This window comes from Balaenoptera musculus, chromosome 1 (genome assembly GCF_009873245.2).
Source record: "Balaenoptera musculus isolate JJ_BM4_2016_0621 chromosome 1, mBalMus1.pri.v3, whole genome shotgun sequence".
NCBI classification, from domain to species: domain Eukaryota; kingdom Metazoa; phylum Chordata; class Mammalia; order Artiodactyla; family Balaenopteridae; genus Balaenoptera; species Balaenoptera musculus.
This window is the reverse complement of record NC_045785.1, coordinates 95,666,977-95,682,593: the sequence shown is the minus strand read 5'-3', so window position 1 is coordinate 95,682,593 and position 15,617 is coordinate 95,666,977. Positions and strand designations below refer to the sequence as shown.

General features: G+C 38.3%; 1 protein-coding gene across 3 annotated transcripts in view; it reads right to left on the bottom strand.

The window, feature by feature from the left end:
• Positions 1 to 573: 573 nt before the first annotated feature.
• GPSM2 (G protein signaling modulator 2) overlaps positions 574 to 15,617 on the bottom strand; it is a 65,833-nt gene continuing 50,789 nt past the window's right edge. For 2 of the 3 annotated variants that reach the window (XM_036849884.1, XM_036849866.1), the window contains 4 exons: positions 14,971 to 15,147; positions 12,155 to 12,314; positions 11,035 to 11,252; positions 574 to 1,395 (listed from right to left, as the gene is read on the bottom strand). In XM_036849884.1, coding sequence (XP_036705779.1) covers positions 1,168 to 1,395; positions 11,035 to 11,252; positions 12,155 to 12,314; positions 14,971 to 15,147 — 783 coding nt within the window. In that variant the 3' untranslated portion in view covers positions 574 to 1,167. The remainder of the gene's footprint in view (positions 1,396 to 11,034; positions 11,253 to 12,154; positions 12,315 to 14,970; positions 15,148 to 15,617) is intronic. The other variant, XM_036849876.1, reaches the window with a different exon arrangement.

The following is a 15,617-nucleotide window of genomic DNA, read 5'->3' as shown; positions in this document are numbered from 1 at the left end:
TTTTTTAAAACATTGGCTATTTGTAGAAGTGCTTTTCACTGCCCATAAAAATCGCCTGGAGGATTTTTAGAAAGAACAAAGAAAGGCCCAGATCCCTAGATCCCATCCCAGCTGTGTAGAATCAGAAGCAACCAGGGGTGAATGAGTTGCCAACTTGTTCCAGGCATGGGCATTTGTATTATGCAATTCAGCCTTAGTCCAGGCCCAGCTCTGTCCCATCCTTGTTGACTTGCTTTTGCTAAACTTAATTTATGTTGTATTATGTCCCCTCGTAAACCACCTTCAGTTTCTGGGAAGAGGAGGGAAGGGGCTTAATGACAACTGAGGGCTTAACCTACGTCTTTCGTACTTAATTTTTGTGACCCAGGTTCTTGACAGAGTCACATGAGGGTTTTGGATTTTCTGACATTAGGTCCTAAAAAGTTTTACAACAGTATTTTGCAACAGAACATGCAATTTTAAACCATTTTATATACATATATATACACACACACACACAAAATGTACATATATACATATCTGTACTTACATATGTATATATATAAAAATTAGTTATTTAAAAAATTACACAGAGGCCAAAACACGCTAAAGAAGTTTATTTTTAAGAGTTTCTTTTATAATGGTTTTGGCCTAAAATTATATTGAAAATAGAGATTTTCTTTCTTAGTGGAAAAAAAATCTAGATTTTTTAATAGACTGTATAATTTTTTACACATTGGTCAAGTATATTATTTTTATGAAATAGCATAATTTCTCACTACATCGGTATAAAAAGGAGCCATTGTCAATTAAGAGTAAAAAAAAAAAAAATCTACCTCAGCAAGAGGATTAAATCCTAGGCTAGATTCGTTTAACTTCCTACTTTACAAATACTAGGTAAAGGAATCTAACAAGTTGAAGAACATAATCCCAAGCAGTAATCACAAAAGTTGATGAAGCACCTTTTAAGACACCTCTACCCTGAAACGAGTGTCCAGAGGAATGTTAATTAATACTATGCTATCAAAGGTTAAATATTTACATCATGCTAAAAACATTTTAAGCTTCAGTACAGTGCTATAATTTCTCCTTTGAAGGAAAAAAGTAATAGATTGAATTTTCCTGCAGTGTTCTGAAAGGAAATAAGGTCGCTTTAAAAAAGATATTCATAGTATACTAGTGGTTTGCTTATTTTTTTCCTGAATTTTCAAGTTCCAACAGAGCATTACTCTGCAAAAGGTCCTTCGGCCCAAATTCAGTGTCTCTGTTTTGATCTCTTTGTAAAAGAACTCTCTGTTCATCCATTCTTTTTGCTTGAGACCGTAAAATAAGGCTAAAAAAGTCCTCATCTGGTACTGTTGGTCCCTTTGTGGCAGCAGGGGGTGGAGCACATCTTTGATCATCTAATCTGGATCCCTAAAAATTTACGAGAGAGAGATTAAAATACAAATACTGCAGGGAAGGAGAACACCAAGGTATGTTATGTCTGACATTCACAACAAGAAAATGTAGCTTTAAACATTTACTGCCTCTTAGAAATTTACTCAATCTTTAGACCTGAAACCTAGTAAGAAAGATCTTTTCTTTGAAATGACTTATATAATCAGAGCATAACAAGTATTGTGTATAACAAGTATTATGAAGCCATAGCTTCATGGCTTTGGTAAGATTAGTTAAGATGCAAGGTCACCTATGTCCAAGATAACAGTTCAAGATTATAATCTTACTGTAATAGGCATCGCCAAATACAACGTACCAAATCCTTAGGAATATCATGTGAGGTACAAAAACCCTACATCACTACCTTATAAATACTGTCTTCGGCCAAGGGTCAGCAAACTGTAACCCACTGCCCACTGTTTTTGTAAACAGTACTTTCGTTTCAATACCACGCTTGTTTGTTTATGAACTGTGTATGGCTGTTTGCCTGCTACAAGGGCAGAGTTGAGCAGTTGCAACAAAGGCCATAGGGCCCCGAAAAGCCTAAAATAGTTTCTCTCTGGCCCTTTACGGAGAAAGTTTGCCTACCCTCGTCTTAGGCAATAAAATCTGTTAAGGAAATAAATAACCCAGAGTGAATTTTTCCTTCAAGTTCTGACTTAACGATTCTTATATTAGAAGTACGTTAGAAATGTTTTTGATGAAATGAAAGCACTTAAAAGTCTACAGGACAGTGTCTGGTATTGTAACTCAAGAATACGAGTAGGAATGTGATGGCTGACATCGGAGTGCCCCGTGTTGCTAGGCGCTGTGCACTAACACGCCCGAGCGTTTAACCCCGCCGCCCCGTGAGTGTGCCGTGGCTGCCCGGATTCCTAGTCAGCGCCATCCCACCCTCCACACACACCTGGTTCACTCTTCATCATCTCTCCCGTCACGATTCGTGGTCATTTCACTGTCCCCTAAGTTTATCCAACACTCAGGCGCTTCAGTTCCTAGACCTCCCCTCCTCTGGTGTTTCATCCTTGCCCTCTGCCTTATCCATTAGCTCCCATGGTCAGAGGCCAGACACAGTCATTCTCAATAACTGCACAGTCTTTGAAATCATGATTTTAAAATATCTCATGTTGACCATGGACTCCTGTTTTTCCAGATCAGGCTCCCCAGTCTACCCCCAGTAAATCATTTTTTAAAAAACTGAGGTAAAATAAATATAAAATTTACCATTTTAACCATTTTTAAGTGTACAGTTCAGTATCAGGTACATTCATATTGTTGTGCAATCATTACCACCATCCATCTCCAGAACTTTTTTCATCTTGCAAGACAAAACTCTAAACCTATTAAACAACAACTCCCCACTCTCCCCTCTCTCCAGCCTCTGCAACCACCGTTCTACCTTGTCACTGTTAATTGGACCGCTCTAACTAGCTCACATGAGTGGCATCAGAGTATTTGTCCTCTTGTGACTGCATATTTCTCAGCATCCATGTTGCAGCATGTTTTTAAGGCTGAAAATATTCTACTGTGTATGTACACCATATTTTGTTTATGCATTCATCTGCTGATGGACACTTGGGTTGCTTCCACCTTTTGGCTGTTGTGAATAATGCTGCTATGAATATGGGTGTACAAATATCTGTTCATGTCCCTGCTTTCAATCATACCCAGAAGTGGGACTGCGTATGATAATTCTGTTTTTAACTTTTTGAGCAACTGCCATACTGTTTTCCATAGCAGCTGCACCATTTTATATTCCCACCTGCAGTGCACAAGGGTTCCAATTTCTCCATATCCACACCAGCATTTGCTATTTTCTGCATTTTTTGGTTTGTTTTGATAGCCATCTTAATGGGCGTGAGGTGGTATCTCACTGTGGGGTTTTTTTTTTTTTTTTAATTCGGTTGCACCAGGTCTTAGTTGTGGCATGTGAACTCTTAGTTGCGGCATGCATGGGGGATCTAGTTCCCTGACCAGGGATCGAACCGGGCCCCCTGCGTTGGGAGCATGGAGTCTTATCCACTGCGCCACCAGGGAAGTCCTTCATTGTGGTTTTGATCTGCATTTCTCTAATGATTTGTGACGTCAAGCATCATTTCCTATAATTATTGGCCATTTGTATATCTTCTTTGGAGGAATATCTATTTGGGTTCTTTGCCCACTTTTGAATCAGGTTTTTTGTTGTTGAGCTTTTGGAGTTCTCTATATTCTAGATTAATCTTTATGTTATATGATTTGCACATATTTTCTGTGGGTTGCCTTTTTGCTTTGTTGATGGTGTCCTTTGATCCATAAAAGTTTTAAGTTTTCATGAAGTCCAATTTGTCTTTTTTTTCTTTTGTTGCCTGTGCCTTTGGTGTCGTAACCCAGAAACCATAGCCAAATCCAAAGTCATGAAGCTTTCCCCTTACGTTTTCTTCTAAGAGCTTTATAGTTTTTTAGCACTTATATTTAGGTCTTTGATCCACTTTGAGTTAATTTTTGTATATGGTATTAGGTAAAGGTCCAACTTAATTCTTTTGTATGTGGATATCCTGTTTTCCCAGCATCAACTGTTGATAAGACTTCCACATTGAATGGTCTTGTCACCCTTGTTGAAAATTGTTTGACAGTATCTGAGAGTGTTTATTTCTGGGCTGTCTATTCAATTCCATTGGGTCTCATTATGCTGGTATCACACTGTTTTGATTGCTGTAGCTTTGTGATAAACTTTGAAATCAGGAAGTGTGACTCCTCCAACTTTGTTCTTCTTGTTCAAGATTGTTTTGGCTATTTGGGTTTCCTTGAGATTCCATATGAATTTTAGGATGGATTTTTAACTTTTTGTAAAAAAGCATCACTGAAATTTTTGATAGGGATTGCATTAACTTTGTAGATCACACTCTGGGTGGTACTGACTTTTAAAAAAAAATTTTCATTTTATTAAATAATTGTCAGACCAGTATACTGGTCTGACCATTCCTTCACACTATCCCACAAATGAGGAGTGATGGGATTATGTCAGGTGTCAAAACAGTATTGACTTTTTAACAATCTTAAGTCTTCCAGTGGGAGGGACTTATGTCATATTTAATTTCTTTCAGAAATATTTTGTAGTTTTCACTGTACAAGTCTTTCACCTTCTTGGTTAATTCCTAAGTATTTTATTCTCTTTGATGCTATTGTAAGTGGAACTGTTTTCTTAATTTCCTTTATGGACTGTTCATTATTAGTGTATAGAAATGCAACTGATTTTGGATGTTGATCTTGTAACTTTCCTTCTTAGTTCTAATAGATTTGTGGTGAAATCTTTAGGGTTTTCTACATATAAGACCCTGTCATCTCCAAACAGATCATTTTACTTCTTTTCCAATTTGGCTGCCTTCTGTTTCTTTTCCTTGCCAAACTGGCTAGAACTTCCAGTACTATGTTGAATATAAGTGGCAAAGTGGGCATCCATGTCTTGTTCCTGATCTTAAAAGCTTTCAGTCTTTTACCACTGAGTATGATGATAGCTGTGTATGTGGTTCATAAATGATTTTTATTATGTCATGGTAGTTTCCTACTATTCCTGGTTTGCTTTTTATCATGAAGATGTGTTGAATTTTGTCAAGTGACTTTTCTGCATCAACTGAGATGATTGTGTTTTTTTCCTTCATTCTATTAATGTGGTACATTACATTGATTGATTTCCACATGTTGAACCATCTTTGCATTCCAGGAATAAATCCCATCAGGTTATGGCATATAATCCTTTTAATATGCCACTGGCTTCTGGTTGCTAGTATTTTGTTGCTAATTTTTGCATCTATATTCAAAAAGGATATTGGTCTGTAGTTTTCTTACAAAGTCTTAACTGGCTTTGGTATCAGGGCAATATTTGCCTCATAGAATGACTTAGGAATAGGAAATGTTCCCTTTTTTTCAATTTTTGGAATTGGTGTTCTTTAAATATTTGGTAGAATTCACCTGTGAAGCCATCAAGTCCAGGGCTTTTCTTTTGTCAGGAGGTTTTTAATTACTGATACAATCTCCTTATGAATTATGGATCTATTTTCTATTTCTTCATGGTTCATTCTTGGTTTTATGTTTCTAGTTATTTGCCCATTTCATCTAGATTATCCAGCTTGTTGGCATACAGTCATTCATAGCATTCTCCTATACTTCTTTTTATTTCTGTAGAATCAGTAGTAATGTCCCTGCTTTCATTTCTAATTTTAGTAATTTGAACCTTCTCTTTTTCTTAGTATAGCTAAAAGTTTGTCAATTTTATTAATCTTTTCAAAGAACCACCTTTTGATTTTGTTGATTTTCTCTGTTTTTTCCTGTTCTCTGTTGTATCTGTCTCTGCTCTAATCTTTATTACTCCTTCCTTCTGCTAGTTTTAAGCTTAGTTTGTTGTTCTTTTTCTAGTTCCTTAAGTTGTAAAGTTAGGCTGTTGATCTGAGATCTTTCTTTTTTAATGTAAGCATTTGCAGCTATAAATTTTCCTGGGCACCACCTTCACTGCATCCCATAAGTTTTGGTAAATTGTGTTTTCATTTTCATTAGTCTCTAGGTTTTTTTTTTTTTTTTAATATTTATTTATTTAGGCTGCACTGTGTCTTAGTTGCAGCACACAGGATCTTCCTCATGGCATGTGGGATCTTTAGTTGTATCATGTGGACACTTGGTTGTGTGCTGGTGGGCTCTTAGTTGTGGCATGCGGACTTCTTAGTTGCATCACGTGGACGCTTAGTTGCAGCATGCATGGGGGGATCTAGTTCCCTGATCAGAGATCGAACCCAGGCCCCCTGCATTTCGAGTGTGGAGTTTTACCCACTGGATCACTAGGGAAGTCCCTAGGTATTTTCTAATTTCCCTTTTAATTTCTTCTTTGACCCACTGGTTGTTTAACTTCTACAAATTTGTGAATTTTCCAATTTTTCCTTCTGTTGCTTCTAACTTCATCCTATTTTGGTTGGAGAAGATACTTTGTATGATATCTTAAGATATCTGTTGAGACTTAATTTGTGGCCTAACGTATGGTCTGTCCTGGAGAGGGTCTCATATACATGTAAGAATGTGTATTCTGTTCTGTTGTGTATTATTCCAATCTGTTAGATGTAGTTGGTTTATCGTGTTGTTGTCCTCTGTTTTCTTTCTTATCTTCTGCTTGGTTGTCCTACCCAATAATGAGAGTGGGGATTGAAGTCTTCAACTATTATTGTAAAAAACTCCATTTCTCCCTTCAGTTCTGTCAATTTTTGCTTTATATATGTTGATGGTGTGTTATTAGGTAAGTAACTTCAGCATTTCTTGAATCCACTGAGACCACTGCCACTTTTCACTTTCACACCTTCCCTTACGTCCCTTCTTAGACACAGTCCAGGTTCCAAAATCTGTTACGGAAAGCACTTCCTGACATTGCTCTCCCCCTCTATCCTATTCTCCTGGCAATACAAAGCTTGATTAAATCTATCTCTCTGCCTCCTTAAGCAGCTGGTTATGACTGGAGAAAATATACAACTGCACTGACCAGCCTTAGTTCCATGACTGTGAACCTCAGCACAGCTCAGCAACCCTATTTTCCCTGGTCAGCATGCTTTTAGTTCCTCCAAGTCAACTATACGCCACTTCCTTTTTTTTCCCCATAATTACTGTGCTCCAACCTCAGTCTCTGCTAAATGGCTCTATTTTTCATTCATTCACTCATTCATTCATTCCTTCATTTATTTATTTATTTATTCTTTTGGCTGCATCAGGTCTTAGTTGCAGCACACAGGATCTTTTGTTGCAGTGTGCAGGCTTCTCTCTAGTTGTGGCAGCGTGTGGGCGCTGTAGTTGCACATGGGCTCTCTAGTTCTGGCATGTGGGCTTAGTTGTCCCTTGGCATGTGGGATCTTTGTTCCCCGACCACGGATCGAACCTCCATCCCCTGCATTGGAAGGCAGATTCTTAACCACTGGACCACCAAGGAAGTCCCTCTATTTCTTTTTTTTTTTTTTTTTAAATTAAGTATAGTTGATTTACAATGTTGTGTTAGTTTCTGGTGTACAGCAAAGTGATTCAGTTATACATATTTTCTTTTTCATATTTTTTTCCATTATGGTTTATTACAATATATTGAATACAGTTCACTGCTATACAGTAGAACCTTGTTGGTTATCTATTTTATATATAGTAGTGTGTATATGTTAATTCCAAATTCCTAATTTATCCCTCCCCCTGTCCCCTTTCCCCCCCTTGGTAACCATAAGTTTGTTTTCTATGTCTGTGAGTCTGTTTCTGTTTCATAGATAAGTTCATTTGTATCACGTTTTAGATTCCACATATAAGTGATATCATATGGTATTTGTCTTTCTCTGACTTACTTCACTTAGTATGATAATCTCCAGGTCCATCCATGTTGCTTCAAATGGCATTATTCCATTCTTTTTTATGGCTGAGTAGTATTCCATTGTATTTATGTACCACATCTTCTTTATCCATTCATCTGTCAGTCAATGGACATTTCGGTTGTTTCCATGTCTTGGCTGTTGTAAATGGTGCTGCTATGAACGTAGGGGTGCATTTATCTTTTCAAATTAGAGTTTTCTCCAGATATATGCCCAGGAGTGGAATTGCAGGATAACAGGGTAACTCTATTTTTAGTTTTTTGGTTTTTGTTTGTTTTAATTGAAGTATAGTTGGTTTACAGTGTTGTGCCTCTTTTCCCATTTTTGAATTGAATTGTCTTTTTTTTTTTTTTTTTGGCTGTGTCAGGTCTTCGTTGCTGCATCGGGCTTTCTCTAGTTGTGGCGAGCAGGGGCTAACGCTTCGTTGTGGTGCGTGGGCTTCTCATTGTGGTGGCTTCTCTTATTGAGGACCATGGGTTCTAGGTGCGCAGGCTTCAGTAGTTGCAGCACGTGGGCACTAGTAGCTGTGCTACTAGTTGCAGCACGCCGGCTTCATTAGCTGTGGCGCGTGGGCTCAGTAGTTGTGGCTCATGGGCTCTAGAGCGCAGGCTCAGTAGTTGTGGCACACGGGCTTAGTTGCTCTGCGGCATGTGGGATCTTCCCGGACCAGGGCTCGAACCCGTGTCCCCTGCATTGACAGGCGGATTCTTAACCACTGTGCCACCAGGGAAGTCCTATTTTCAGTTTTTTAAGGAACCTCCATACTGTTCTCCATAGTGGCTTTACCAATTTACATTCCTACTAACAGCGTAGGAGGGTTCCCTTTTCTCCACACCCTCTTAGTATTTATTATTTGTAGACTCTTTCTTTGATGATGGGATTCTGACCTGTGTGAGGCAATACCTCACTGTAGTTTTAATTTGCATTTCTCTGATAATTAGCCATGTTGAGTATCTTTTCTTGTGCCTCTTGGCCTCTGTATGTCTTCTTTGGAGAAATGTCTGTTTAGGTCTTCTGCCTTAAATAGCTCTACTTCTTACTTTGCTAAGAAAATAAAAGCAACCAGAGATAATTCCTACTTGCTTCTACCTCCAAATCTGTACACATATACTCTGTTTTCCTTCTCACCTATGCAAAAACTGTTCTTTATCCTATACTCTTCTGCATCACTGGTTCCCCTCTCTATGTGATCATTCCATCAGCAAACATGCTGTATATTACCTCTCAAAATAAGAAAAAACCCACCTATATCCTATAACCCCCTCCAACTAATGATTCATTTCTTTGCCTTCCTTTTTTTCTGTGTACTATCTATCTCCCCTTTTACATTTCCCATTTTCTCAACCCACTCGGGCCTTTGCCCCGTCATGCCACTAAAACAGTATCTTACACAATTATAAATGTTGCTGTATCTAGTAGGCTCAGCCATCATCTTACTTAGCTTCTTAACAGCATCTGACACAGATGAACATTCCTTAAACACTTTCTTCACTTGGCTTCTGCCACACTCTCCAAGTTTTCTTCCAAATCTCTGGCTGATTTCCTGCTTCAGTGGTTCATCTTCCTTTATCCAATTAGTGGTTTTCCAGTGCCCAGGGCTTAGTCTTCCTATTTCCTTATCTATTCTTTAGGTAATCTCTTTCCCAGGGCTTTAATACCAGCTATATGCTGATGACTCCTAAAGTTACTTCCCTCTGGGGCTCCAGGTTTTTTTTTTTAATAGTGCCTATTCCACTTGAATGTCTAATTAGGTTTCCCACATTTACATATCTAAAGTAAAACTCTTACTTTCCTCCCCAAACCTGTCTCTCCTCTGGTCTTCTCCATTTCAGTAAATGGTACCATCCATTTACTCAGTTATTCAAGCCAAGAAGGTAGGAATCATCCTTGATTCTCTTTCTCATACCCTCCATCCAGTTTATTAACAGGTCTTGCCAACCAACCATAATTTCAAGTTATATCCCTGTTCTGACCACTTATCATCACTGCTCTCACCATGCTAGTCCAAGTCACCAATAGTTTTTGCCTTATTACCACATTAGTTTCCTAGCTGGTTTTCCTACTAACAAACACCCTTTGCCACTACATTCTTTCAACGATGGTCAGGATGATCTCCCAGAACCCTCCAATGCCTTCCTATCACATCTGGAACACAAGACCTCATCACGGCCTACAAGAGCCTATATGATCTAGGCACTGATCACTTCTCTATCCTCATCCTGTAGCACTTTCCTCTACCCTTTACTCACTCTACACCAGTCACACTACACTGGCCACCTTGCCATTCCTTGAACCTGCTAAGCTTCTATATCCAAGAGGGGACTTGCTGTCTCTGCGTGGAACGCTCTTCCAGTAAATATGCACATGGCTGACTGCTTTACCTCATTCAGGTCTGTGTTCAAGTGTCAACCCAGAAAGCTCTTGCCTAACCACCACGTCTAAAACAGACACTCCATCAACCACCACCACCACTACCACCCCTGGTTACCCATTACCTCTTTATCTATCTTGCTTTAATTTTCTTTATAGCAAGTATCAGTACCTGACATATACTACCTATCTATGTATCTATACACACACACACACTCTTATTCAATGTCTCTCACGCTAAAATGTAGGATACTTTAAAAAGCAGTGTATCCCCAATATCTAGAATAGTGCCCAGAACATAAAAGGTGTTTGGTAATATTTTGATTGAATGAATGAGAGATCATCATCTCATCTTTTTATGAATGAGAAAACTGAGACATAGAACACAGAACTAGGGTTAGGCACAGGAAATGTCTCTTTTTAGTGAAAATAAGCATTATTTTTCTCATGGTCCTGTCCAAGCCATTTGAGATATTTCTTAACCACTTTGGTTAATAATTATTAAAACAGCTAAAATATGAAAGCTATCTCAATATATACATTTCTCCCAAATGGTAAACTGTCTAGAAAGGGCCCCAGCTAGACTCTCTCCATGTTAATACTGGTTGCTCCTGATGCTATTCCTAAAATTCAGAAGAGGGGCTCTTCCTGTAGTCTCTACTACAGCTCAGAGGGAGTCATCAGCAACATCCCACCTCACCAGCCAAAAGGAACACAAAATAAGAAGCAATCATAAGGGAGCTACAATGTCTGATGGATCCCTGAATAATCAACTTATTGCCTTTCTAACAACAAAATGAGCTTTTCCCAATTTAGAATCATAATACTGCCAAAGCTCTCAACAACATCTGAGCTATATATACGGAATGACAAAAATATGCAGACATACTTGACATTTTACAAGGATGTCAAAGAAGTCTTCATCAGCCTCTTTGTTGTCATTAGTCATCAGGTGGCCAAGTACTGACTGATTGTTGTTTTGTGTCAGACGGAGCCCAGGCAAATTACTGAAACTGGCTCTCTGATCATCCAAACGGCGGCTCTGTGAGCTGGCAAGAAGGTCTAAAAACTCATCTGTGTTGGGGGATACCATGGAAACAGATGGTGCTATGAATAGAGGAAAAAAAATCCAAAAATAATAAAGTTATTTAAGCATATTTATTATATACATACAATTTCTTTCTGCCTTATTCACTCCCAACACCCTTTCTGCCCTCCTGCTTTAGCTCTGTCACTGAGTCACTGATAGGCTGGGGCCAGACTAGATGGGTGGGGAGGGAAGAATGGATCCCAGAGTACTTCAGATGGTCCACTTGGAGGTAATTCGGACTTGACTATATTTCCCTTTATCTAATGCCACCCAATATGTAACTTTATCGGGGATAGATTTCAGAAGGTAACTAAATTGTTTTTCTCACATACTTTCTTAGACCAGGATGAATGGACAGTATTTTTATCCCATGCCCTGGATAGGACATTCAGCTAACTAACTAAACTTAGAGTTAAGTGCTGCTGGCAAGTCTTGGTCTATGGGGGAGGAAGTCTTTTGGTAGCTGAAATAGAAAATTTTAAGTAACCTATTTTAGATCTTTCGAAGGCTCAGGCAAGCCTTAGCTTCAGCCATAGCCATAGGTTCCTCTTCAGTCTGTCTTGGCTTTTCTTTTTTAATCCACATATGAAGTATCTGCATTTTACATGTAATCATAAGGTATGTGTAACTATGATTTTTTCCTCATTATTTTTATTTTTTTTAAGTTAGATTTTTTTCCCCAGCCCCTAGGAAACTTGGGAGGCAGTATGATATAGTTCGTAGAAAGTGCACTGGGCTAGAAATACAGATAAACTTAGGGGAACTGAAACAAAACCTTGTTTGAAACTGTACAAATACCAGCATTTCAGATATACCTTGATTCAGGCTCCTTTACTGTTACCTCCTAAATTCTCAGAAATAAATCACAAGAATATCAAAGGGAACTATTCAAATCTCAGGAGAAGCACAGATAGCTTACTTTCTAGCATCATTCTGGGGGGAGTGGCAGAAGCTGCTGTTGAAGCTGATCCGGAGTTCTGTTCTTTTAAGCAGCACCTCTGATCGTCCATCCGATTGCTTTGAAATCGGCTCAATAGGTCAAAGAACCCTTCATCTCCAATAGTATCTGCACTGATTTTCTAAAATATTGAGAGAAAACCTAAATATTTCAGCATTATCCTTAGATCATCAGTGAAACACTATCATATATACCTCAAATGTGAATGGTAAACGATGAAGATTAAAAATAAAAAATTGACATTTTCTTTATACAAGATGCCAACCACTTGGTAATAAAAAGTTATTTCAATCCAACTAACAAAAAGCATTTCTAGTTATTTTTTAATCCTTGTATTCCTAAAGCTAAATAAATGTACCTCAGACTTAGGGGAACTGCTACAGATACTGAATGAATTATGCAAATATCAGTGATACAGGCATGTACCCCAGGTTCAAAGTTCAGTTCTAAGATTCTACAACAGAATGTAAGTAAACTAATCTTTCTAAGAACTGATAAACTAAGTAAGAAGGCATGTATATTTTCCTGGCATAGTGATTTCTAAGGTCTTTTATTGTATTTAAAGATTTGAAGATTCTGAAAAAATATCAACTTCAAATAAATGAATATTTGAGACAGAGGGGTACCAGTTATACTTTATTTGGAAAGCTTCAAAACTAAAATAACTAATGTTTAATAAAAGTAATTATTTTACTTTTCATAATGATAGTATTATAATAGAAGTACATATATACAAACTGTTACGAGCCTTGGGAGAAAGGTGTAACTAATTCTTAAGTGAAACAGCAGAAACTTATGTGATATTTGAGTTGGTTCCTGGAGAGTGAATAAGCATTTGCAGGGTAGAGATGTTTCACACTGATTAATACGCAATTCCAAAGCTTTGTAGTGTTTAGGGGATAATGAACTGAAGGGTATGCAGGGGTGGTGAAAAGGGGAGGGGAGGGCTTCCCTGGTGGCGCAGTGGTTGAGAATCCGCCTGCCAATGCAGGGGACACAGGTTCGAGCCCTGCTCTGGGAAGATCCCACATGCCGCGGAGCAACTAGGCCCGTGAGCCACAACTACTGAGCCTGCGCGTCTGGAGCCTGTGCTCTGCAACAAGAGAGGCCGCGACAGTGAAAGGCCTGCGCACCGCGATGAAGAGTGGCCCCCGCTTGCCGCAACTAGAGAAAGCCCTCGCACAGAAACGAAGACCCAATACAGCAAAAATAAACAAATAAACTTGAAAAAAGGCCACAAGCAAAATTTAAAAAAAAAAAAAAAAATTAAAAAAAAAAAAAAAAAAAAAAAAAAAAAGGGGAGGGGAAGAAGAGGCCAACACAAGGACCTCTGTATGACATGCTAACAAGTTAAGACTTATCCTATGTGATGTAAGAGAAACACTGGTAATAGCCAATTTTAAGGGGTTTTGTACAGAATCAGAACTGGCCGTTACAACTGATTGCAAGGGTTAATAATGCAAGGAAAGGGGTCAGTTCAGGTGCCTATTCCAGAAATCTGGGTAAGAGATAAAGCAGTACATTAAGAACTAAGACATAGTAGCAGAGATTTTTTTTAAAGGTCGGGGGAGGGTGGTCAGGGCAGATCTGAGTGATATAGGGATTAACTGGATGTGGTCAATGAAGAAGAGGGAGTCTAGAATGACACCCGCATTCCTAGCTTGGGTGACAGTGTAGTATACATGGCAGACCTTTAACTGAAGTAAGGAAAACAGGAGGGCTTGAGACAGCACAATTTTTAACATGTCAAGCTTGAGGTTTGGGAATAAGTATGTACATAAGCTATAGTCAACTGCCTTAATCACTAACAAAAAGACTTTTTCCTAGGGGCAAAAAGCCTCTAATTAAAAATTCTGAATATCAAAAGACAGGCTCCAAAAATACATTTTTGGTTGGGCTAAGTGGGCTTAGTTAAGACCTCAAACCTTGAACAAAGATATGCCTTCCAGATCTACAAAAAATATTCCTGGACCATTTTTATATACCCCATAATGTTTCCTTTTGTTAGTCATACATGTGTAAGAAACATGTAAAAAACTGATAAAAAACCAAGGCAAAGGACACTACAAGGGTGCAGATACAAAAAAAAAAAAAAATGCTGACAACAGGACCAATAGAAATTTCTGTTAAAAAATCAAAGGCTAACAATTTTTTCAAAGGTTCTCAACTGCTTGAAAAATGAACTTGCTAATTTGAAGTATCTTCTTTGTAGTTTATTTTGATCTTTTTATCAGAGTGTAGGGTAGCCAGAGACACCCCTGATACTTCCCAGTAAACCCGTGGTATTTTTCAACTTCTAAATATGTCTTTATATTTAATAATCTGATTTCTATGCTCACTTTTCAACAAAATCGTTTTTAACTCTATAATTTTAACAATAGAAATAAATAGAAATTGATGCACGCAGACACTCTTCATTTCAAATTAGTATTTAAAACTCCTTGAACATCTGAATTTAATTTGTTCTGACTTCTAGGCTGAGTGGAGGACATTTTCACTGGGAGACACTCTGGTGAAATGAAGGTAGTATTTTTGCAAACAACAGTGACTTAAAACACAAAGAAATAATTACTGCCCAAGGTAGTGGAGCAACTTATCTATGAATGGAGTAATTATAGTTTCTAGCTTTGAAGAACACAGAAAAGATAGGAAAATACAGAAGACTTCTTTGAATAACAAAGATATTTTATACTGAATATTTAAAAATATATTACAAAAATCCAGTATGAATATAAAAAACTCAAAACACAACACTCAAAAACTTATTTTAAACATACCCTTTGAGAATCTGAAATTCGGTGATCAATGGAATTACTGGCATCTTGAAGAACTTTAGTGGAGGAATTAGTTTTGTATTTTTTCCCCTTTAATCTGTTGACAAAGAGGAGCTTTGCAGAAGGTTTGGCAATAAGAGGTTTTTGTTTAGCAAGAATTTCACTGTTCCAGTTTTGTACCTACAAAATTATAAATGGAAAGCAGGACATGAAAAAAAGAACACCAAAGCTATATATAACCTGCCATTTAGTAATTAGGGGTGGGGAGGGGGGTGAGTGGCTTAGATCTCTTAATAAATTCCTTTTTGCCAGTATATCTCACTGTTTTTTTTTTTTAATTAATTAATTAATTAATTATCTTTGGCTGCAAAGATAATTTGGGTCTTCATTGCTATGTGCGGGTCTAGTTGCGGCGAGCGGGGGCTATTCTTCGTTGTGGTGCGCGGGCTTCTCATTGCGGTGGCTTCTCTTGTTGCAGAGCATGGGCTCTAGGTACATGCTTCAGTAGTTGTGGCACGCGGGCTCAGCAGTTGTGGCTCATGGGCTCTAGAGCGCAGGCTCAGTAGTTGTGGCGCACGGGCTTAGTTGCTCTGTGGCATGTGGGATCTTCCCAGACCAGGGCTCAAACCCGTGTCCCCTGCATTGGCAGG